The following is a 25,124-nucleotide window of genomic DNA, read 5'->3' as shown; positions in this document are numbered from 1 at the left end:
AAACTACCCATGTTCATTTTTCTCCTGTCTCCCTGTACGCACTTCTAAAAGAGAAGAAAGTTAACTCTGAACAGTGCTGTGATGGAATCTCTTAGGCATTATTATATTACTTAATTCTCTTGATATTGTTATTTTGCACAGAAAATGAGTGGTGTTCAGAGAGGTTCAAATAATTGTCAGAAATCAGAGTAAATAAGGTTGAGAAAATGAATATACAAATAAATGGGAGACTTTTAGACGTTTTCTTAAATTTTTGATTTTATGTGCATATGTGCAGGCATGTGTGTTGTATGGGCAGTGTATCTGCATGCCTATGGAGACCAGAAGTCAATATTCAGTCTTTCCATATGGCTCTCCATCTTATTTTTTTGGAGACAGTCTCTCATTGCATTTCTTTCTTTTTTGGGGGGGGGAGGGTTGTTCATTTTTCTATTTAAATTACAAGCAATCTTATTTTACATATTCCAGCGTCACCACTTCCCCTAGACTGAGCGGCTGTCTAGTAAGCCCCCAGGGTTTACCTGTCTCTGCCTCCCGCAGAGCTGCAGTTGAAAGTGCAGGGTGCATGGTTCTTCCGTGAGTGCTTGGGGTCTGAACGCAGGCCTGCGAGCTTGCACCCTCAGCACCTCTGCCCACCGTGCCGTCCCGTCTCCCCAGCTACCACCAAATGGGCCAAATTAAATAAGACACAGAGGAGGGCACAGTGGCACACACCTAGAGTCCCAGCGCTTGGGAAACGGGACCACGGGTTACATGCCCACCTGCCTCCACACAACCCCTCAGTGTGGGGGGGGGCTGAAGATGATTTAGAGACAGAAAGAAAGAACGACTTGTTGAATCATTTACAGGATAGTGTACATGAGGCCTTATGTTACAGACCAGCAATACACACACAGTGGCAATTATGAACTTGCTATATTCTGTGATTACATGCTGTTCGAAGACTGCTTTTTTTTTAATCTGCAAAAATCAACTGCACCTAGGACAGATACTCTTACCTGATGATTGCAAACATGGAGTTAAAATTCTTGCATTCCCTACAGTGCAGCGCGATCTTGATGAAATGCTTAATGATCTTCATTCTCTTCAGCTGGTTTGTCTCTCGAAGGATCTCGGAAGCCACCCAAAATGTTTCCTGGTTAATGACTTCCTCAAACTTCTTCAGGTTGGCACAGCTGGTTTTTGACTTGAGTTTAAATAAATCATCTATGTATTCAGTAGGCTCAATGTTGCGGAAGAGTTCAAAGTTCCTCATGGAGAGCTGCGTGGCGACCTCCACAGTGCTGAGCTGAAGAAGAGAGATTTGGCTCTCGCGCAACAGCTCCTGGGCGTCCTCATCTGAGCAAAGTGTTTCCGTTTCCATGTTGTTTTTCAGATAGTACCTGAAGAAACAGGAACTCATCAGCTGTCAAGCTGAGCAGGAGCCTGTGGTACTCTCTAAGGGAGCACTGCTAGCTCGGGTGTGTGTGTGTGTGTGTGTGTGTGTGTGTGTGTGTGTGTGTGTGTGAGAGTGTGTGTGTGAGTGTGTGTGAGTGTGTGTGTGTGTGAGTGTGTGTGTAGTGGGGGTGGGGAGGTTGAGAGGGGTGGGGAGGGTGAAGGGGGTAGGAAAGAACTAAGAGAATGTGTGTGTGTGTGTGTGTGTGGTGGGGGAGGGGAGGTTGCGAAGGGTGGGGAGGGTGAAGGGGGTGGGAAAGAACTAAGAGAATGATGTAAGAGCTCTTTTCATCCAGCCTGGGCAGTACAGATGTCTCCCCAGCCACCAGGTCTGTGTCACCAGCTCACAGCACCACCAGGTGACAGCTACCTACTCAGCAGGCAAGTGGAATCGGGCAAACCATGGGAACTTCCTCTGTGCCAGTCCTACAGTTACCCCTCCCCCCACAACTCCCGCCCCTTCCACTGAAATACTTTCAGCTTGTTTGCTGAAGACAACAGAAGAGAGCTGTTTTCTCAATTAGATACATATCAGCTCAAGGTCCTAACTCAGTTTCCCAGGGAAGAGGGAATCTGGCAGTTGCTAGGTCCATCCTAGCTTACTCCAGGTTTGCTTTTTAGTTAATGTCTGGGAAACTCACTGAGCTGGCAAGTTGGCTCAGTGGGCAGACCCAGAGATGTGAGTCCACGACGTTGTCTTCCAACCTCCACACACACGCTGTGACACATGTGACCCCCAACACACACAACATGGGGAGGGGGAGACCCAGAGCAATTTAGTTTCCTCTATCTGATCTTAAAGCAGGTTTTTAAGTTTACTTCCATGTGTGAGTGTCTTGCCTGCATGTATGTACCATATTCCCACTATCCTCGGAAGTCAGAAGGCATAGGATCTCCTGGAGCTGGATGGTTGTGAACCATCATGGGGGCGCTAGAAACAGAGCTCTGTAATACCAACAAGTGCTAAGTCATCACTCCTGCTCCAAGATTTTAATTTTCAAATATTTAGGTTTTCATGAAACTCATCTAGGGAAGTGGGAGGCATCACACCAATTTGTCAGACTCAGAAGCAGGCATCTGAAGCCTGGTCGATATGGACAGCGCTGTGGCCCTTTGAGGGAACTCACTGGAAACAGAACCACGGTGTCTGCTCTGTGGCTTCTCTCTCCGTCTTCAGGCAATTGCCTTCTCCAGGTGAAACCAAAAACAAAGACAGTCGGGGTCCTGACTGGTCTTTTACATGCATCACAAACTATTTAGGATGGGAAAACATGTACCCTGTCCCTCGACATGTACAGGTTAGAGTTCTCCACTGTGGTAACCCTCACTGCCTGACTCTCCTGAATAATGAATGGATGGGAATCATGAAGCTGAATCTCAGTGGAGAGATTTGCACAGCTACAGATCTACAGAGGATGCCTGACCTTTGAACTCCTAAAAAGTATTTATTAGTATTGGGGCTGGAATTAGAAGTGACATAGGGCAAGGAAGTTCTCATCACCAGTAGAACACACAAGGTTTGAAAGTCATGGTTTAGACCCATACCATGAAAACTTAAGAACAATGACATTCCACAGAAAACTAGAAAAAAAAAAGGCAAGTTATCCATCTTACTAATTTCCCTTGAGTGGGAGAGTGCTTGGCAAGGCCTTGGGGTCAAGGTGCACCACTGTAAAAACAAAGTATCATCAGCAAATGTTGGATACAGGCTTGAAGAGTAAAGGACTCGGTGAGGCAGACTGTACCTTCCGCTCAGTTGTATTCTGTCCGCAAGCTTGGAAAGCTGATCTGGGAGTCGCCGCTGTTTGATAACTCCCTCTGGCGTGACAGAGACCTCGCACAGAGAATACTGGTCTGGGGTGGCAGTGACGGCAAACTCTCTGATGGCCTGGATGACCACTTCCTTTGCTGTGGTGTCCTTACTGATCATGATGTACCGGCTCTGCTGGTCAGCCTTGAAAACTCGGAGCACCTGATCTGGCAAGTCTGGGGCAGGAGAAGCCACACAGAGGCAGAAGCAGTGTTAGCAGATGGCAGCACAAAGAAACACACCCCACCCCTCAAAGGATGATGGCTTCTCCCTCCTGAACGGAGCTGGGACACCCTGGCCACAAAACCACATCTTCCCCAACAGATGCTGCATGGCTAACAGACAAATGAAACACAGGAGCAAAACACAGCTGTCCTGTGAGCAGCAGACAAAAATTTACACCTGAAGGTCATCTTTATTACATAAGCCCATGAAGCTTACTTAAACATGGCTCCCAATTTATTTACTTGGTATAACTTAGTAATAACTGTAGAATGTTATTCATTTTATCAAATACAAAACAGGTTCAGTCACACCAAAATGATTTTCAGAATACAAGAACAGGTTCCAATGCTCAGACTTTGAAGTTCGTTCTGGCTCTTGGTGAACAATACCATCCGGCCAAACCAGACTTGCATACTACTGTGCCACTACTGCAACTGAAAGAGAGGTCACCGGGAAAGCAGGAAGGTTCTGGCGCTCACCTGGAGTCGTGCTGAAGTCCAGAATCCGGTGATGTGACTGCAGCAAGTCAGGGTTACTGGAAGAGAGCGTTCCACTAACAGGCAGAGCAGCCGGGATGTGTTTGGTCTGCCTCAGGCCCACGATGCTATCATCTTGAGACTGACCAATCCCAATATCACTGAGAAGGGTAAATTTTAAAAAAGAAATTACTAGCAAGGTCAAGGCTCTAAGTCTTTACAGATCATGAAATAAGCCATTTTCATTTAAACTTGCAATCAATGTAAAATTGTGAAAAACAGGCCAATTCACTATCTCTAAACATAGTAGGTTTTGTTAAAATCTGTCTTTTTAGTGAGCCATAGCCATAACCCGTATTTTTTTTCTCAGAATAAAAACACAGTAAAGAAAACGTGCCCTGTACCTGAATGAATGAATGAATGAATGAATGAATGGGGATGAATCTGAGAACACACAGGGGAAAGAGCTCATTCGAGTTCACTGCACCAAGAGCTCAGCAACAACCAAGACAAGATGTTTTAAGATCTGATCTTCAAGATGAAGGAAATGAGGAAAATGAAAGGGGAGAGAAACCTCACACTGTGCTACTTATATTCTTCAACTGTTCTAGGTAGAAAAGCAAGATCCCCATGGAGTCCACGTGTGAGGAAACCCTGACACAGACCTCATCTCTCAACGGCGGGGCATGAGCATGCAGTAGGCAGGGACACACTTCCTGGCTTCGGAGGACCAGCAGTGCTAACGCTGCGACTCACTTCTAATTCTGTGCTCAAAGTTCTCAGTTACACGTTTAAATTCTCCAGAAAAATCCGAGCATTACTCATGGCTACAGAATCCTTCGTATTTACAGAGAGACAGTTCTGTGGTCACGTGTGTGTTCGTGCAGCATCTTGCACCAAAGCTGGGAGGGGCCATGGTACTACAGCCTCCCGCTGAGGCCTCTTAAGCTGGGATTACAAGTGTGCACCACCACACCTCACTTGTGGGTAATGCTTAATACATGACCTATCAACGGATAAAGTTATTTCTTGACTGAAAGGTCAATTGTTTCCAAAAGAAAGCACACAAGTATGCAAAGAAGAATAACTAGATCATGTGCAAATGTCTACAGTTATAATTGCACAGACACCTTGAAACAAAAGAGAACCCTACTAAAACTGGGATACAAATTAAGGTACCATAAATAAGAAAATTATAGTGTAACTTCTCCTCCACATATAGGCAAGCCCAGGACAGAAATCAAAGCTCTGTCTAAGTATGCACAATTGGGGATATAAAGCCCTGAAATATTAAAGTTCTGTGCATGATACAAGTCTTTACATTGGTGGAATTTTATTCTTCAATCAAATGAATGTCCTTGTCAAAAATATGAGATGACATATGACATAACACAATACTGTGGGAACAACAAACGTTTGTCTGACCAGGTTAGTCATGGTAGAAATGGCTGTGACCATCATTACACACCAGGCACACCCTTTAAAAGGTTTCTCACAGCATTTTCCAACACCTCGTGTAATAAACTGCTGACACTCACCCTGCTTCTTGATGCCTCACCTACACACCTTCATACTCACAGACACAGGTTATTTTTGGACTTAAATTCTGCATTTTTTATGCAAAATCTAACTGAGAAACATCCCTCATGGGCACATCCTCTTGTCTAGCCTCTCCAACTGGCTCACTGTTACTGAAACAAGTCTGCTGACTTCACGGCCTGTGGGTTCCATTCTTCCTCTGGGCTCACTGTGTTCCTGCTCAACTTACCTGTCAGAATAGTTTGAATTCTATTATGCTTGTGACCTGTTTCTTGCTCTGTGCACATCATGAATGCCACCCCGATACACAATAATTCATGCCCACCCTTGCCAATCTGCCAGTCTCGGGTACCTCAGCTTCTGTAATACAGGTGACATTTAAGGGAGGGTGGAGGAGTAAGTTTATTATAACTAGAAGACTTCACTAATCTGCTAGGTTATCACAATAACAAAGGCGGGCACCTGGCTCAGTGCACACTCACAGCCCTAGGTTTTCCCCTCAGAACTGCATAAACACGTGCTGGCGTCCAGACAAGTTGAAGCTGTAGTCAGCACTAAGTCAAGGTGATTACATTACGGCAGATCCTACAGTTTCCTGAGCCTGTGTTTAAATATTACTTTCCCTTCAGCATTGATTTCTCAAACTGTTTTCATAAGAAAATACCCAACTGAGCCACATATTTGCCACAATATTTCCCTAGTGTTTTAAAATCAACATAGCTAATCGTTGTCTTTTAAATCTCCCCTTGTCTGGTTTTTGAGCATCTCTGTAAGCTCACACGGCCACAACTACATACATACACGCAACTTCATACTGCTCTCCTAGTCAATATCCTGAGCCGTGGATGGATTACAGCCCAGTTCTTCTGTGTCTCATATCCAGCAATACTTACCAGGGCCACAATGATTTCTAACTTTTTTTTAAGAGATTTGAATTTAAACTCTATGAACCTTTTATTATTATGTCGGTAATAATTCTGCATTGAGGTGACTTGAGCTTCTTCATACATTTAAAAGTGAGTTTTCATCAAGGATCTTTTTCAAAACTCCATTCTAATTTTTGTAAAATGTTACTGTCCCAATTCATACTCTCAAGCCCATATTTATAGACCATCATACAACTACGCATATCTTTAGGACTCATAGAACTTAGAAACCACCAATCATTACTCATAGTTTAATGTGGACAGGGCAAATCTGACAATTCATCAATAATGGTTTAAATCATATGCATTTAGTCTGTGACTAAAATTTTTGTAATTAAGAAGAAAATAGGGAAGAAAAGAAAGACTTTTTGTGGTCTCTGTGTGTGTACACATGTAACGTGTGGAGGGTATGAACATGGATGCCAGAGGGTGGCGTCTGCTGGTCTCTTATCACTTCCCATCTTACTCCTTTCAGGAAGGGTCTCTCCCTGATCCTGGAACTCACTCTCACTCCCCAGGCTGTCATCTGGCAAGCCCCAGTAATCCACTATTGTCTGCCCTCCACAATCCCGAGGTAACAGGCAGGAGATCATATCTAGTTAGTTAGTGCTGGAATCTGAACTTCATGCTTGTGGGCAGACACTCTGACCACTGAACCCTCTCGTTCAGTCTTTGAATGCTTCCATTTATTGCTTCTCTTTAGACCCACTAAATTATCCAAGAAATAAATAAGCCAGTATCTTTCCGATTTGTAGTTTGAGGAATATATCATTAAGAAATCGACTGATGGTAACTGAGATTCATAAAAGGGCATTAGACAGACCCCAAAACTAACATGAAGAAATCAGACAGCAAACAAGCAAAGTGAAGTCAAGTGTCAGGGACACCTGCTTGGGTTGCCTGAGCTCCGGACGGGCAAACACATCCAAGAAAAAATTCAAGAGTGCAGCTGATGTGCTAATTCTAGAGGAATCTGAGGGGGAGGGAAGAGGCCTGTGGGATGTGCCGATATCTTCCCAACAGTTGGATAACTGGAGTGTGGAAACAGCAATAAGGATTGGGGCGACTGGAAGCAGCAGCTCCTGGAGAGCAAAGAGGAGATGTGGAGGGGACACCAAGAAACACAGAAGCAGTAGCAAAAGCAGCTAAGTTGTGGGGCAGGCAGGATGTTAACAAACCCCCACAGGAAGTTCAGATGAAGACAGGCTCACGTGCCTCTCATGAAAACTAGGAGTGAGCAGGGAAGCAGAATTATGCAAACTCAACTGTCTATTATTGCTCCTAAGACACTCTGCTGAGGAGGCATTTACTAGACTCTTAGGCAAACACCCATTATATCAACACTTTTGTGTATCCTTCTACTGAACACGATAAAATAAGGTGCTGAAATCAACTACACATACTTGTACGGTTTCTGAGGTAAGATGCTGATCCGAGTCTTGTCGAGTATTTTCTTTAGCTTGTTTCTCCCTCCTACCGTATTGGCTTTACTTTTCTTGTTGACCTTCTCCAGACCGATCACCTGCTCCACATCTACAGCAAGATCTGGTATGGAGTAGCGACTGGCCTTCTTGATATCTCCAATTTTAGGAAGATGAGGGGCACCATTTCTTTTCTCTTCAGACAATCTTGTCAGAAGTTCTTTAAATACTAAAATAGAAACACCACAAAATCAGTCACAAAAAATGGAAACCATGTTGTTGGGCTAACAGTGGAGCCTGCAAATACGTAAGTAGTACAGACTAGCTACAGAAACTAAAACCCTACAGAGAAACTAGTCTCTATCCAGAAGAGCCTAAGAAAAGTAAGACGTCCTTCCTGCTGTGGGGTGACTGTATTCACCAACAGAAGACAGGTTTGACAGGCCCTCAGGTTGGTACAGTTTTATCTAAATGCAACTACATATTTACATAAAGAATTCTGTACCATGCATTTATTTTAGAATGGCCCTAGAAATACTAAAATCCTAACTGGTATACTATTTATAGAAATTACTTCTCCCAGGATTAAGATCTAAATGTGAAAACAAAACTGTGGTGATTATCTTGCTTGTACAAATAAAGCTTGTCTGAAAATCAGAGGATGGAGCTTGCCACTAGCTAACCATAGAGGTCTGGAGGTCTGGACAGACAGAAAGGAAGTGAGATGGCTGGGCAGAGAGAGGATATAAGCGGGAAGAAACAGGAACTCGATTTTCCACTGAGAAGCTAATGAGGTAAAGGTGGTTTGGCTTGCTCCTCCTTCTCTCTGATCTCTCAGCATTTTCCTCTATATCTGACTCCAGGTTTCTATTACTTAGACCAATTAAGAACTTCAGTTACACAAAACAAAAGCAGTCTGAGTTTGCAGAACACTTACCAAATAAGTTGGTTTTCACAGTGATGGACAGGTGTGTGTTATTTCTCAGAATTTCCATTGCCTTTGAAAGCTGGATATTTTCAAAATTTTGGCCATTTACTTCTAGTATCTAAAAGTAAAGTTATAAAAGCTAATGTCAATATCATCACTGACAAACTCACACTTAAGACCCAGAGGTGAACCTTCTTACCTGGTCCCCACGCTTCAAGCCTGCCTCAGTTGCTTTGCTACTAGAATCAACACTGTCCACGAAGATGCCAAAGCCCCTTTCAGAGCCCCCCAGTAAGATGAAGGGCAGGGGGGCCTCACGGGACGGCTTTGTTAGAGTCATCAGCCTTCGTTTTGCCTTGGCTGCACACGCAATGTTTAGCAGCCTTAGATGTCCACCCATTTTCTACAAGAGTCCAGGAAGAATAGCGTCAACTCCAGAATAGGCAGAGGACCACAAACTTAACACTATTCACAAAAACTCACAAACCTTACCTCTCTCTCCAGATTATTTTCAAATTCTTCTAGAAACCGAGTCATTGCGGGATCTCCTTCAAAGTCATTGAAGTGATTATTCACCCACAGTAATACTACCCGTGTCACCTATAAAAGCAATTGAGTTCAGTATATTTTTGTTTTAGTGCACAAGATTTGTGATTGAAGTCACTTTAAAAATACGCAGTTTTAAACAATTTACTGACTAATATTGAGCATGAAAATTAATAAAAATAAACCCTTAGGGTAGCAAGGGAACCTGAGTGTTCCCAGGGAGGCCCGGGCTGGCTGAGCTCTCTGAGAGGCGGTGCCTGAGGCTCCCTGAGTCTGCTCTGGCGGGCCAACTGTGGTGCTCGCAGGACTTGGGGATGTGGGCCTGACTCCTTGGAACTGTATGGGAGGTGTCTGCCAGAGTGCTCAGCCATGCGGGAGCCCGTGGTCGCGCACGGTCACCGGGACCCGATGGGGCCAGAACCGTGCAGCGCTTCTGGGCTTCTAGTGCTCTCTCGAGGATCTCTTGAAGGGGTGGAGTGACAGTTGCCACCAGGATGGGATTTTTTTTAAAGAAGGTAACTTTTGAATGAGTAACGGGTATCATTGCTGCTACTAAAGTTCTGGTAGTGAGGTGCAGAAGACGTAGAAGCATTTGTTTTACTTGAGTGGCTTTTTGGGGGGTTGGTTTTTTTGAGTTTGGGTGGGTGGGGTTCTGTGTGGGCCAGGCTGTTCTGGAACTCATAGACATCTGTTTCCCAAGTGCTGGGGTTACAGGCGTGTGTCACTACGCCCGGCAGATTTTTTTTTTTGAGTAAGCATCTCATGTATCCCAAGTTGGTCTTGAACTTCAAAGTCGTCTTGTCTCAGCCTCCCAAGAGCTGGAATTACAGGAGTGAGCCCTTCCAGGATTCTGCTAATGTTTTCCCATTAGGGGAGCATGTGTCTACTCTATTGGTTCAGGCTCAGGGGGCTCACCTGTAAGCCTGAGGTACTCCTTAGCTTAGACTCTGTAGCTTGAGAGGCTAGTGGTTCCAGAAAGCAGGTTCCTTTCCAGGACACACTCATCAAGGGCTTGCAAACTGTCCCCCAGATTGGTGGTTTGCCCTTTATTATTATTTTTTTTCACTTAAGGTCTTATAAGCTATTTATATATCAATGCTTATCCTTGAGATATATCCTCAACCATCTTTCTACTTTTTAAATATTCGAATCTCACAAAGTTGCCCAAGCCGGTTTGTGATTTTGATCCTTCTGCCTCCATCTGGAAGTGTGCTGCTAGGCCCAACTCTGTCTGTTTTGGCACAACACTGAAGAATGCTAGGGTGTTTAGGAGCAGGGAACTAATACTTTCTGGGTACAAGTTTCCTTCTGGGTTTGCCAGAAATCTTGAGTATGGGTATCGGTGTTCTGTACCCTATCCTGTAGCGGTCCTGACCCCCAGGTGCACCCTCTCCTGCAGTGGTCCTGACCCCCAGGTGGGCCCAGATCTTTACAACTTGCTGTCGTGCTAAGCTCAACTATGTTGGGTCAGGTCGAGGCCAGTGTCAACCTCTGAGAGTAACGACCTTGCCAGGGCACCATGATATGGTCCTGGAGTGATTCTGCCACTTGAAGTGGTTTGGGGTCACTGAGGTGGCCCCCAAGGATCCTTAGTACCAATGGCCATTTAGCTGGGTGTGGTGGCACATGCTTTTAATCTCAGCAAAGATAGGTGTATCTTTGTGAGATCAAGTTGAGCCTGGTTTACAAACTGAGTTCCAAGCCAGCCTGGGCTACACAGTGAGAACTTGTCTCAGAACAAAACAGCGACCATTTACACAGGTGAGAACAGAACACGAAGGTGAGGCCCTCCTCACTGTGAACCGCCACTGTATCCTCTCCCATAACCTCCCACCCCCTTTGCTGCTATGACGGGGATTAGATTCAGGATGAAAGGCCTTATGCAGTGGGGCAAGTACTCTAGCAACTACCTAGAGCTCTCTTCTCCCTTTTCTGTAGTGCTTCCTGTTGCTCCTAGACTTAGGAATCTACTAGGAAGCTAATAGCTTGGCTTTGGATGGAGCAGGATTCCCCAGAATAAAGGACTTACACACTTAAAAATAAATAAATAAATAAATAAATAAACCCTTAGACAGGGATTTTACACATGTAAAGAATGTCCTTAGGGACCGGGAAGATGCTCACTTGATAAACCAGCTTACTATGCAAGCATGAGTACCCTAGTTTGAATCCTTAGTACCCACTTAGGAAGCCAGGTGTGGCAGTGTGTGCTGTAACGCAGCAGGAGGACCCTAGGGTCTCACTTGCCAGCCAATCTAGCCAACATTGGTGAGCTCCAGATTTAGTGAGAAACTCTGTCTCAAAAAACCAGGCAGAGGGTAACAGAGGAGGTTAGCCAAGGTGGTGTTGACTTCCAGCCGCCACATGCACACGTACACGTAGACACGCACACGCAATAACAAAAAAGGTGACCTTCTCAAGACACACGTGTGCATTTTAAGTGCTGACTGATGTTGCTTTGCCCTGAGCTTGTGGAGCTATTTATCCTACGTTGTTTTATTTTCAAAGCATATCTGAAAGAAGTCTAAATAAAATCAAAATACCTTAGTACAAAATCAGATAGAAACTAAAAAGTACAAGGGCAGACTAGATAAGGAAAACTAACGGCAATAACCTAGAAAGGTCTGTGTGGGGAAGGGTTGTGATAGGAAGGAATACTGCCCTGTGCAGCTTGTCATCCAGTATGGCCTTGGCAGAGCTTCCCACATCTGCTGGATGGTCAGCTCAGACATGGGTCCCAAGGCCTTCAGCAGCACAGGAGGTGAGCCGCCCCAGTGCTACCAAACCTCTAACATGTACCCGGCATATGCTACCCACACCACCAGTGGCTGCAGAGCTATGGCATGCAGACATCTGGTAATGTCTTACCACATTCCCGAGAGAATGACACACTGGCCTTGCATTTAAAGTAAAAATATATTTCTGAAACTTAGAGCTTAGAAATCTGTAAGAATTAGTACCTGCATCATTTATCATCCCTTTTTTCTTTAAAATGTGCTCTTGCATTTCAATACAGTAATTTGAACATAACTGATATCCCCAATTTTATTTTAGTAGCTCACATTCAGACACTGAAATAGAATGCATTTCCAACCTTATCCCTGAGGCTCGGGTCATTGAACCACTCCAATAACTTCTTTCCCACTTCCATCGGGCTGGAAAGGAAAGTCCGGTATGTCAACAGGAAGTCTTCTATGAACGTTGGATCCACGACAGAATGCTCTTCCACCAAATGCATGGTCAGCCTCTCTGAGGTACCCTGCCACAAATACAAGTCTAGTCACCTCTAATACAAACGGATCATCGATATGGCACCCTCGTTTCAAACCTTTCACATAAAACAAGATAGGTAGCAAGACGGATAACTAGTGGGCTGCCACTCATCAACCAGTAACTAGCAATAGGTTTTTATGCTTGTGGGAGAGGGAAGCAGGGAGTCAAACGAACGAGACTGCAGTTCAATGACACGTATGTGTGTAAATGCCACGAGGAAACCCACCGGCTTGTATAATAACCCAAAATCAGAGGGACGAGAAAAAATGAAGAAAACGGTCATGAGGAACTGACCAGCAGAGCTTCCTCCCCTTGGAAGGAAGGCCCCTTGACCCTACCTTGATGATCAGCACAGCTTCCTCCCCTTGGAAGGAAGGCCCCTTGACCCTACCTTGATGACGATGTGGCCCTTCCTCGTTCCGGTCCGATCCAGTTCCCGGTGCTCCTTCACCATCACAATCTCTCCTTCTTCCTCAACTTTTTGCATGTTCTTTTCTACTTGGTTCAAAATACGGCAGTAATCTTGCTGGGCGATGCAGACGAACTAGAATAAGATGTAAGTCACGTGTTAATGATAAAGTGCTTGCAAAAGAGCTACCTGCCTAATGATTCAGTTTCAATTATTTAATACTGACATCTCCCCCGTCTTTCTCCAGCTTTCTAAATCAATGCAGGGATGAATCTTAACCGGACTTCCCTACTTTTAATGCATTTCCTCCTGGCTCATTTTTTTAAGTTTATATTTTATTTTTTTAAAAAATCTAACAATATAAAAACTCAAAAGCCCTCCTCCATTTTCAGTTAGAAAACACTGGTAGAGAGGAAGGCTATCCTAGGACAAACATAAAACAATTACCACTTGGCTTTATGCATTATGAAAATGTGTAAGAGTACAAAAATGGTGGGTTTAATTAGAGATGAAGACATTCAAATGTCAATATACTGGAGTAAATATGTAACTGTACTAATTACATACATGGACAACGATTTTAGTAACTACCCTGCTTCAAAGAAAGTCAGAGACGAAGCCGTGTATTATATTTCCGATTGTTATTTGTAAGTTGGATTATAGGTAATTCTTTCTCTTAGGAGAAAAAGTTAACATTGAGATGTTATCAAGCAGTTATTACTCATGGTTAATGACTCCACGGCATGTGCACACACAGAGGTCAGGGGTTATGCGTGTGTATGAGGCGTGTGGAAGCCACGGGAGGACATGTGTGTTCCTCTATCACCCGTCATCTTATTTCATTGAGACAAATTCTCTCAATGAACCTGGAGCTTGGAGTTTTTCTGCTGGGCAAACAGCTAGCAAGCCCCAGAGATCCTCCTGATCCCAAACCACCCTTCAACGTTGGGCTACAGGCGCAGATGGCCACATCCAACTTTTTACATGTTGGGTTACAGGTACACACGACCACATCCAACTTTTTACATGGGTGATGGGATGATAAACTCATGGAAAGTGCTATTCCACAATGAGTCAATGCCCTAGCCCCTGTATTTTTTTTTAAATTTCCTTGAGACAGAATCTCACTCCATAGAGCGTGTTGGTTTCAAACTTTCTAGTGATTATCTTATCTCAGCATCACAAGTGTTGAAATTAAAGACATAGGCTACCATACTTGGCTCAATTAGGAGTTATTTTAATGCTAAAGATAAATTATAGAAATCACAACTAATAAAATAACCAAAGACTTGTGTGGAGACAGGAGCAGATATTCCAGTAAATAAAAACCACCATTTTCCTTAAAGCTTCAGTAATTTACTCTAGTTTATAGAGGGGATGCCTGAAATTTCTGTTTCTCTTTTAATATGGTAAAGATGAAAAGGTGATCATTAAATTCAAATGTATACTAGATAAAATATTCAATTACTGGAAATTATATTTTAAAGTTGTGTTCCTAAGGAGACGTGAAGAAATGTCTATTTATCCCTGATAGGGCAACAACAACAGACCAAAGGAAGTAATCCGCGCAAGTCTAGCTTAACAAAATACCGAGCATAATTTGGGTTATTCAGAAAAGTATGAAGGAGGCGTACCTATGGAAGGATGAACGGCTTACTAGCTGCTACGCTACTGGAGAGAATGTTTTGTTTCCCTGGCAACAGTTACTAGCTTATGGTTCTTCAAGAAGGGGCAGGGTCTTATGAGCCACTCCCAGCCTGCTGTCTAACACTGATGGACCCAGTCTCGAGCAGACTTCTGAAGTAATTGTAGCTGCCTAGAGGGTCCAAGAGGACACTAGTCTGACAGTGCCCAGAGGACAGTGTTCCAAAATGGGACAGTCAGTGTTCTGGGTCAATATTCATGACTCTACATTAATTTTTAAAAAAGTAATACTAAATAGTGCACTGATAATCCCAATGACAGCATTCATGTCACATCATGATCATGACACAATAATCTTACAAATTTCACAGCTTATTATCCTAATCGTACATACTTCCACACCCCAAAGGAGAGGGCGAACAGCTCACTGTCTTATGTATATACACATATATTAAAATCTTGGAGAAAAATAGGATAATATGTAAACAATTATTATTTCTTAGCAATGCAAATATGGATGATGCTAATTTTCTTTAACACAGTGTTCTGTGTTTCACTGTGTTCTATAGTCATTCAGTTAGAGAAGCAGATAATGTAAGAAGATTCAAATATCTCCAATATCTGCTCACTAATTTTTCTATGAAGCATTAAGAAACAAGTTAAATATTCAAAAGCCAAAAACAACAAGAAATTCAGAAGCTATAGGAAATATTAACAGTTTAGCTAGACTGTAAAAAATCAAAGGGAAAAAAAACCTAATTTCTACAATGCTGACCACAGTAGGTATGTGTATGATTTTGAAATAGACAATTCAACCCCTCTTAAAGGAATTTTATTTCTTTTTAAAATATATAAAAAATATTTTCTGAACTTCTACAGAGAATTAAGAAAGGTTTTGTCTTCAAATCATCTTACATGATCATTTTTTAGTTTTGAAAAACATAATTAAGTGATTTTTCCCATTTACATTCTAAAAATACATGTCTAAGTTAAAATAAATAAGTAGATGTATGGAGGAAAATGCTTTTTGAAGATAAATATACTAAGATTAATCTTCACTAAAGATTGCAGGAAATTAGAATAAGTCTGATTTGAAATTTTCAGTATATAGACAGACATTTGGAATTTCTTCAGTAGCAAATTAAAATAAGATCCTCAAAGAAGACATATTGAACTGAATTTCTAATATGGACGTATAGAACTTGTTTCTAAAAAGAATGGATTCAGTTGAAAGCGTTTCTCTTTTTTCTTAGTTACTCAGTTTTACATTAAGAAATTAGACCTCTAGCCCTGCTCATTGTCAACTGACAGCAGCATATTCTGGAGGCTCCAGCCCACCGGTTACCAAGGTGAGGGCTGGGTACTGGGGCAGGGGCTGGGGGGATGAAGGGGGAGGAAACCAACCTTGGCCCCTCCCCTGGTGAGCACAGGGCACCTGGGGGCTCTAGTCCTACCTGCTGCCTTGGTGAGTCCTGAACTGCCAGCAGGTGCTAGCCCTACTTGTTGCCCTGTTAATTATAACAAATTAGTACCTACTAAACATGTAAATTTTATTAGGTAACTCAAACCAATGTGATACACAAGTAGGAGCCTGCTATTTCCATATCTGGTAGAAGAGATAAAGGTCACTTTTACCAGTTAAGAGAGCAATCTGTTAACAGGATATCATGATTTTAAACATAGATTCATAGAGGCTTGTGCACCTAATTTCACAAAACAAATATTACTTGCAGAAAAAGGTTACAGATTAACTCCAGCGAAATAATAAAAGAGGCATATTTTTAATTCAACAGTATTATCAACTGACAAATCATCCAGGCATAAAATAAGCAAACATCTGAGTTAAATGACATCATGGATCAAAGGACCTAACAGACATAGGACATCCCATGCAACACTACAAAATACATATTCTTCTCAGCAGTCCCTGAACATTCTCCAAAACAAAAAATACACTGCAGGACAAAGTGAGTCTTGGCAAACAGGAAAAGTGAAATTACTGCATGTGTTCTACCTGATCTCAACGGAATAAAGCTACTAATCAGAAATGCAAGAAACTGCAGAACATTCACAATGTTGTGGAAACAAGATAGCACACTAGTCAACGATACACAGGGGACAGAAGAAACCAAGAAGGGTAAGAAAGTCCTAGAAATGCACAAAAGAGAAACAACCCACGCCTATGGTACAGCAAAGCAGTTCTAAGAAGGGGGTTTGTACTTTTAACTGCCTTCACTAAGAAATCAGACCAAAATAGATAATTTACTGACACACTACAGAGCCTTAAACAAACAGTAACAGGCCAAACACAAAACCAGTAGAATGAAAGAAATACTCAAGATCTGGGAAGAGATTAACAAAATAGAAGCACGCAAAAACAAAGCTAAAAATCAACAACACAGGTTTGGTTCTTTGGAAAGAAACAAGACAAACCTTTAGACACAGAAGACCTAATTAATACAGTTAGAGGTAAAAGAGCTATTAGGGCAGATATAAGGAAATTTAGAAAATAAACCTTATACCTTGAAAACATAGTTTCCACTAAAGCAGGAAAAAAAATCTAAAAAGAAATTAATTTTTAGATGTGTAAGATAATATGAAGATTAAGCCAAAATGAGATGAGTAATTTACACAGATCTATAACAAACAATAGGATTGATGTAGCAGTATACAGAACAAAAGCCCACCTGACTAAGAAAAGGTCCAGGCACAGATGAACTCACTGCTGAAGTCTACCAGATTTCAAGGAAGAATTAATACTTACGCTGCTCAAACTAGTTCACAGAACATGAAAGAAAGGGACTCTATCAAACTTTTATCCAGATACCAAACTCAGAGAGACAAAAAATTCTCAAGAGAACACTTAGGAACCAAATTCAAGAACATAACAAAAAGATTATTCACTCTGATCATGTCAGTATTATTGTAAAGATCGATGGATGGTCCAATATAATACACATATCAATAAATGTTATGAATTACATAAAAGGACTCAAGGACTCCAATGGTTATCTTGACAGACAGAGATGCCTCTTGACCAAACCCTTCAGGTTAAAAGATTTACTCTGGGCTATCTTTAGGGGGTGGGTCTTACTGGTCTTTTGCTTATATACTATGGTTTCTGTTTCTAGGAGTTTTGGGTGTGTGTGTGTGTGTGTGTAAAACTTGTATTTTCCTCCCCTTTTTTTAATATTCTGGTTTGTTGCCTGTTTGTTTTCTAAAGAGAGAGAAAGATGGGGATTAGAGTTGAGAGCACAGGGAGGTTGGAAGGATGTGAGAGAAGTCGGGGAATGAGAAACCATGATCAGAATACATTACATGAAGAAAATTAATTTTCAATAAAAATATTTTTTAAAAAGCTAAGAACAGAAGCAACAAATCTCAACATAATAAAAATTGTACATGACAAACCTACAATCAAAATTATATTCAATGTCAGAAAGCCAAGCATCTCCACTAAAATCCCAAACAAGACAATGGTGCCTGCTTTCTCTGATCGTTTTATATGTAGTATTAGAAGTCTTAACTAAAGCAATAAGACAAGAAAATCAAATCAAAGGGATACAAACAGCAAAGGAAGAAGTATCTATTTGCAATGATACAATTTTATACATTAAAAGCCCTAAAGATTCTACTAGAAAATCACTGAAACTAATAAAAACTCTCAATAAAATGGCAGGATACAATATGAATACACAGAAATGGTAGGCCTTTGTTCCTATACCAATGACAAAATAACTGAAAAGGAAACCAGAGAAATAATCCTATTCACAGCACCAAAAACAATGAAACAAACAAACAAAAAAACCCAAACACCAACAAATACCTCCCCTCATACACACACCAGAAAAGGGGGCAACTTTTAAACCTAACTAAGAATATAAAAGTTCTCTAATGAAAACTTTAAAACGCCATAGAGATAAGTTGAAGACACTGAAGATGAAAAGACCTATGCTCTTGGACTGGACAACAGCCACCCTACCAAAGGTTCAATGCAACTGTAATCAAAATTCCAAGTATGTTCTTCATGGAAATAGAAAATAGTCTTAAAACTAAAATGGAAGCAAAAGAGGTCAGAAAGCCAAAGCAATCCTGAGCAATGCTGGGGGTATGCCTGGCTTGAAGCTGTGTTTTAAACTAAGAGTCAAGTCTCCGCTCTCAGGCACCTCATACCTGGCAGTCATCCACCTTGGTCCTCATCACTCCTTTCATGTACTCTTTGTCCATGGTAGGGGACACACCAAAACTGTTGCCCATACACAGAATTTCTGCTTTCCCATCTGGGTATGTCACTTCCACGGAACCGTTGAGAATCACTGACCAGGAATCCAGCTGAGCAAAATAAGGAAGACAAAGCAGAAGACAACACTGTCATCACCTGGCTTAAATGCTAGAACAGTTTCAAACTAGCCTCCTGGGCCCTCTATCTTCAAGATGGAACAAATTACCTGAAGAATCTTAACTGCTTACCAAACAAGCAAAAAGACATAGCAAAACATCTGCATACCTTTTAGACCCACCACACAGTAAAATCATTTAAAATTTAAATAAAAAATAAAATCATTTAAGATGACACAGGAAAAAAATTTCCTCTATAAGTCAAAGGAAATATAAAGAAGATAAAATGTTCATCACAGCCTCAATAAAACATTTTGTTCTGATGAGAGGCAGTGTATTTATGATGTATAGTGCAAAAACTAAAAAGCTAATAGAACAACACACAGCCTCGGGCAGGGCAGTCAACCGGAATGGGGAAGCACCTGTCCACATGTGAAGGGCCGTTTGGTCCCCAGCACCAACACAAAACCACGATGTCTAGCAACACTCCGTGAAATGGTGGAGCAAGGGAAAACAGAAGAACGGATTTTGAATGCTATGAATAGAGGAGTGGCCACCAGTTTCCATCTATTCAAACTTATTGGTGCTGAGGTTTTAGAAGGGAAAACAAGAGCATGGTTTTGTCTGAGTACCACTGATCCTTGAGCTCTCTAAGTGGTCAAAACACCTGCTGACCTCTTCTCCATCGTTTAGCACAATGGTTCCAGCCCTTTCCACCACTGCAAACACCATCACGGCACAGAGCTCCCGTCTCACTGACATCGTCATGTTGGCGAAAGCAGGCAGCTGGTGCATAAATTCCAGGAGTTGTTCTGAAAAGCAAAACCATCGTTTTTGTTTAAAAAACAAGTTCAGGAAAATATACCCCAGAGCACACACTGAAGGTCTCCTTCTGCCTTAAATGGACAATTCCACACTATCCGTAGCCTCTACATCTCATGCCCTATGCAGAACTTCTCAGTACACAGCTGCCTCTGGCTAACAGCGGAATAAAGAAGGTGGGTGGTACCCAGGGATTCTATCTGATATGACAGTCTTCTGAGAAATTTCAAAGTGTACCCTACAAAATAATTTCTGTCTTCTGGAATGGGCAAGCATATCTGTGCCAGGTCATAATTTTTTTTAATCTCATGAGTAGCAATAAAATAATTCTGCAATCGATGTTTCATATCCATGGATCACATGAAAGGCAGGAGTAACTATAATTATAAGTGTAGTGGCCCTCTGATTTGAAACACAGAGGGGAGTGAAGAAGTCATGAACCTCTGCTGGCACATCACAGAGCATCTTTCTCTTTCTAGATTGTTCCATAGCTACCACGCCTCATCCTGCTGACCACGCATTTTACCTCATTCTGTCTCTAGAAGTTGATACGTGTTCTTGCAAAGTTCAAAAGGTGTAAGAAAAACATGAGAATAATTTTTTCAGAAATATTTAACATATGCTTAGATATTACATATGAATAGAAACAGATACTGTAAAATAGCTTTTTACTAATAAATATTATTTTTAATGAGTTGTCTTTTTTTTTATTAAGGCCTTACAACAGTGGGCAAATATTCTACTACTGGGCAATGTCGCTAGTCTGGAGAATTTTAAACTGCCTTGCATAGGTATGATCATTTGGTTCTTGATAAGATTCCTATTCAATTAATGTTAAATGAATTCAGTTTGTAAACAGAGACTAGCATTAAAAAAAACTGGGTAGGAAATGTCTGTGTCATACAGAATAAAGATAGAGAAAAGGTCTAATAGTAAATATATACCATTTCCCAGATTCAGTTGAAATACCAAAATCAGGGGCTAGAGAGACAGTTAGGAGTTCAGAGTGTGTACTACTCTCACAAAGGACCTCAGCTCAGTTCCCAGCACCCACATCACAAAAGCCGCAACCACTCGATAACCGAGTCTGTACAAAGTCACGATTCATGGAACAAAACTGAATATGACAAATTCATTTTCTTTAAAGAACTGAGGCAAGGACACACATCCAGTGATCTTTGGAAACCCAAAGGGAAATAGTTTTCCTTTTGCAGTTGTTAAAAACTATTAGCAGTTTCATGACTCTAACTTAAATGTGCATGTGGGCATTCACCTCAGTTCTGTTACTTCACTACTGAGGAATCCTATCAAATAAAGGCTAGCACTGTAGAGACGTGTGCATTAGAAAGCCAGGCAGCCAGCTTCCTCCTGATGTGTAGGAATGTGGACAGCTCCTGCTTTCCAGGAATTCTGAGACAGAAGGCTTTCCAGATACAAAGTAAGTCCTACATTTCCAGGAACAATAGACACAGAGGAGCTAAATGATGACCATTCCCCTGGGCCCACATCTCTGCCTCCTTGTATGGGGTTACTTCTGAATAGAAAACGCCCCCTTCAGGACAGAGTGGCGGCATGGAGCCCCAGCAGGTAAACACACTTTACAGCAAGACCCCTCTCTAGGGATGAGGATGCTGGGGGAGGTGACTGGAACCGGTCAGGGGGAAGGAGAGTCTCTGCTCTGCCCAGCTTCCAGTAAGTTATGCAGAGAGCTCCGGGGTTGCAGCTTGCACTAGCTGTCACCCACATTAGGGTTGGCTTTTCAGCGATTCGGCTGAGTAGCCATACTCCTGTATGTCATCCATGCCCTTTACAATATTTCTGTTCCTAAGCCCAATGGAGACTCACTTGCTCATCAAGTTAGATTTTGGTACAAGTATTACTAGTTTATCTGGGGTTCTCTATCTGGGGTGGGTAGACATATGCCATCTCCTTCTCTGTCAGCCCAGCCCCTGCTCCATTTTCCTCCCAGAGCTCATGCAATCTGAATCTCTCCCCTGCCCCATGGATGGACACTGCAGCTTCCCTGAGCTGCAGCAAAGCAGGGACTCATCTCCCTCCTTCACCCTGAGCCGCCAAGAACTAGAAGGCCCTGCCACATGGGCTAAATGAATGGATGACTACCAGCACATGCTTTTCATCTTAAATGGTTTGCAGTTCCTGTAAATGACTTTAATTAGACACATGTCATCTGAGGGGCTGGTTTTCCATTTTCCACCATAAGTATACAGCTTGAACTGCCACAGTTTTCCACAAGTATGTTTGCCTAACTGAAACACAGGCAATGAGTTCCTCATGCCTCCCCAAGTCTAATCTCACGGACTTGAGCTCACTGAGTTCTTCTGCAAATATGTACTGGCTTAGAAACTTACTGAAGTGGCATGATAAACAAATCACCTGGGATTGCCAGGGGTAGTTACAGACTCTAGAATTCTGGTGGGGAATGATTCTAGGCATCACCTAGTATTTTAAGAAAAAGAGCCAGAGTTGGATGGGTTTCAAATGCAAAGCTATTATTAAGCAAACAAGTCCTGCTCCTATGGAAAGGGAGACATAAAGCCCACTAATGTTTAAACGTCAAAGCGCACTTAAAGCCTCAACCAGTACACATCTGTCTTAGTTAGGTTTCTCTTGCTGTGACAAAACACAATGACCAGAAACAGTTTGGGGAAGGGCTTGTTTCTTACAACTCTCAGGTCACGTGTCATGGCCGAGGAGAGTTGGGGTAGGAATACAAGGCAGAACAGATTCCTGGAAGCAGGAACTAAAGCAGAAGCCTTGGAGAAAAAAACGCCTTCTGGCTTGTTTGTTCTCAATACGCTTATCTTCCAAGTTCCGCCAGAACAGCCCACTGAACTCTGAGAACTCAATGGCTTTCCCAGCCTGAAGCTCAAGGCTGCCTTCTTCCACAGTCCCATGGTCAGATCTAGCACAGAATTGTCCCCCTTCCGGGGCACATCTGTCTTTGGCTGTCTACTCCGAGATGAAACAATGACTAAAAGCAAAGGAATGGTGTATTTCCTCTCACACTCCCAGACAGCAGTCTACCGCTGAGGAAATCAGGACGGGACCCAAGCAGGACAGGAACTGAGGAGAAGCCGTGGAGGATGCTGCCCATTGGCCTGCTCCCCAAGGCTTACTCAGCCTTCAATCTTATTCAACCCAGGACCACCAGCCCAGGGGTGGCACTGTCTGCAGTGGGCTGGGCCCTGTATCGATGAATAAAATGAGTTTTATTCATCAATGAATAAAATGCCCCACAGACTTGTCTATAGGCCAGTCTTACGATGAATTTTCTTAGTTATGATTTCCAGATTTGTCCAGGTTGTGTCAAGTGAACAAAAGATCAACTAGCACATTACCTATGACCCCTATACTTGGGAGACTGAGGCAGGAGGACAGTGTGTTGGATGTCAGCGTGGGCCATGCATAAAGACCTGGCCTAACACCAAACCAGCAAGTAAAAAAATCCCACTGAATAATAATAATAATAATGATAATGACAGTAATAGTAAAAGAAGATCTGAACTCCACAACCTATGGGCTATGAACTAACTCATTTTGCTATTTTCTTCCACCCAATGGCATTCTCATACATGACCACTTTGTCAACTAGCATTTAACTAATGTTTAATTCCAGAATAACGCTGCAAGAAAATTATTGAAAGTAATACTGTGTTAAGACTTCTTTCAACTTACTTGGGAGGGGTCAGAAATGAAGCTAAGATAAACATTATGTAGATGGGCTTACGAGAACATTCATTCACAGTACTAATTATAGATACTGGCCAAATAAAACTTTCCAACAAATATTTCCTTTTTAAGGAAGAGCTTTTTGTGACCACTATTGAGACTAAGGGATCTCTCAGATGCCAGGCTTCAAAAAGCCTTCCAGACTTGGGCTGTATTGTACCAGCGTTTGCCTCAATAAAGCTACCTGCCTGAAGGGTCCATTTCTCAAGCACTCACCGATATCATCGTCCGTCCGGTCTATTGGGTCCTTCTCCAGGCAGTCCCTCACGATGTCCCTGCTCATCAGAGGGTCGGATGCCCTCTCGATGTCTTCCTCATCGTCATCATCCTCAGAGTCGACTGCTGTCTCTGGCAGTCCACTGAGGTCCATGTCACCAGCCTCACTCTCCGTGGCCTTAAATGAGACGCAAACATGGATTTCAAAAACTATTTTAAGTGGATCAGTCATGGGGCACCCAAGAGATAAGAACAATTACAGCTCACAATAATTTGTGATATTTATTTCTCTAGAGTTAGTTGGGAGTCAGCATCCAACAAGTAACTGTGCACAACAAAAGAGAAATCTTGAAAGCTGAGCAGCTGTATTTTCTACTAAAATTATGAACAAAATTAGAATTTATTATAAGAGCTACATAGAAAAACATGAAGTTAAAAAATGTGTTTCCACTCTGTTTTTAAGGAATGACTTATACTTAATTTAACAGTTTGTATTTTGAGTGATTCCCTCTTCCAGGAGGACTGCCTAGAATATGGACAGAACTATTTTCCCCCTGTTGGTCTTCTTGGAAGAATGAGCCATAAACTGAACGTAGTTTGATAATCATGTACAACAAACATGGCAATTATCTGAACTATTCCAATGCCCACTTGAACTTTAAACCATTAAACAGGGCAGAAGGCTAGACATATATGTTATTGGGTTTTTTGGGGGGGATGGTTGTTCCCCAGCTCAACCCCGCAAAAAAAACCTACAGAAATTATTCTTACTTATGAATGCCCAGCTTTTGCTTGGCTTGTTTTTAGCCAGTTTTTCTTAACTTAAATTATCCCATTTCTCTTTAACTATGTTTGCCTTTGGGCTTTTAATCCATTTTTTATTCTACATATCTTTCTTTCTTACTCGGTGGCTGCCTGTGTGGCTGGGTGGCTGGCCCCTGGCATCCTCCTCTCCTTCTCCTTTTCTTGCTTCTTCTTCTAGATTTCTCCTCCTATTTGTTCTCTCTGCCCCAAAGCCCTGTACGTTTCTCTCTCCTGCCTAGCTATTGACCATTCATCTCTTTATTAGACCAATCAGGTGTTTTAGACATGCGAAGTAACACAGCTTCACAGAGTTAAACAAATGCAACTTAAAGAATGCAACACATCGTTGAATGATTAAACAAATATTTCATAGCATAAATTAATGTAACACATCTTAATCTAATATTTCACACATATATACACATAAAGCATAAACTCTTCTCTTCCATTAGCATGAAGCTAAATTATCAACTTGACTGCAAGTTAGAAACACTGAATATTTTCTTAGTTACAAGAATCACTCATTTCCAGATGGTTTTTAGCCTAATCTGAAGACTAGAAAC

General features: G+C 42.1%; 1 protein-coding gene across 9 annotated transcripts in view; it reads right to left on the bottom strand.

The window, feature by feature from the left end:
• Rapgef2 (Rap guanine nucleotide exchange factor 2) overlaps positions 1-25,124 on the bottom strand; it is a 214,656-nt gene that overhangs the window by 22,965 nt on the left and 166,567 nt on the right. For all 9 annotated transcript variants that reach the window (XM_013117786.3, XM_013117785.3, XM_013117784.3 and 6 more), the window contains 12 exons: positions 23,758-23,935; positions 19,645-19,781; positions 18,805-18,963; positions 12,970-13,122; positions 12,400-12,564; positions 9,252-9,359; positions 8,959-9,162; positions 8,769-8,877; positions 7,814-8,060; positions 3,949-4,106; positions 3,180-3,420; positions 999-1,382 (listed from right to left, as the gene is read on the bottom strand). In XM_013117786.3, the coding sequence (XP_012973240.1) occupies positions 999-1,382; positions 3,180-3,420; positions 3,949-4,106; positions 7,814-8,060; positions 8,769-8,877; positions 8,959-9,162; positions 9,252-9,359; positions 12,400-12,564; positions 12,970-13,122; positions 18,805-18,963; positions 19,645-19,781; positions 23,758-23,935 (2,243 nt within the window). The remainder of the gene's footprint in view (positions 1-998; positions 1,383-3,179; positions 3,421-3,948; positions 4,107-7,813; positions 8,061-8,768; positions 8,878-8,958; positions 9,163-9,251; positions 9,360-12,399; positions 12,565-12,969; positions 13,123-18,804; positions 18,964-19,644; positions 19,782-23,757; positions 23,936-25,124) is intronic.

This window comes from Mesocricetus auratus, unplaced genomic scaffold, assembly GCF_017639785.1.
Source record: "Mesocricetus auratus isolate SY011 unplaced genomic scaffold, BCM_Maur_2.0 Super-Scaffold_100009, whole genome shotgun sequence".
Taxonomy (NCBI): Eukaryota; Metazoa; Chordata; class Mammalia; order Rodentia; family Cricetidae; genus Mesocricetus; species Mesocricetus auratus.
Note: the sequence above shows the minus strand (reverse complement) of the source record. Positions and strands in the feature narration are given on the sequence as shown.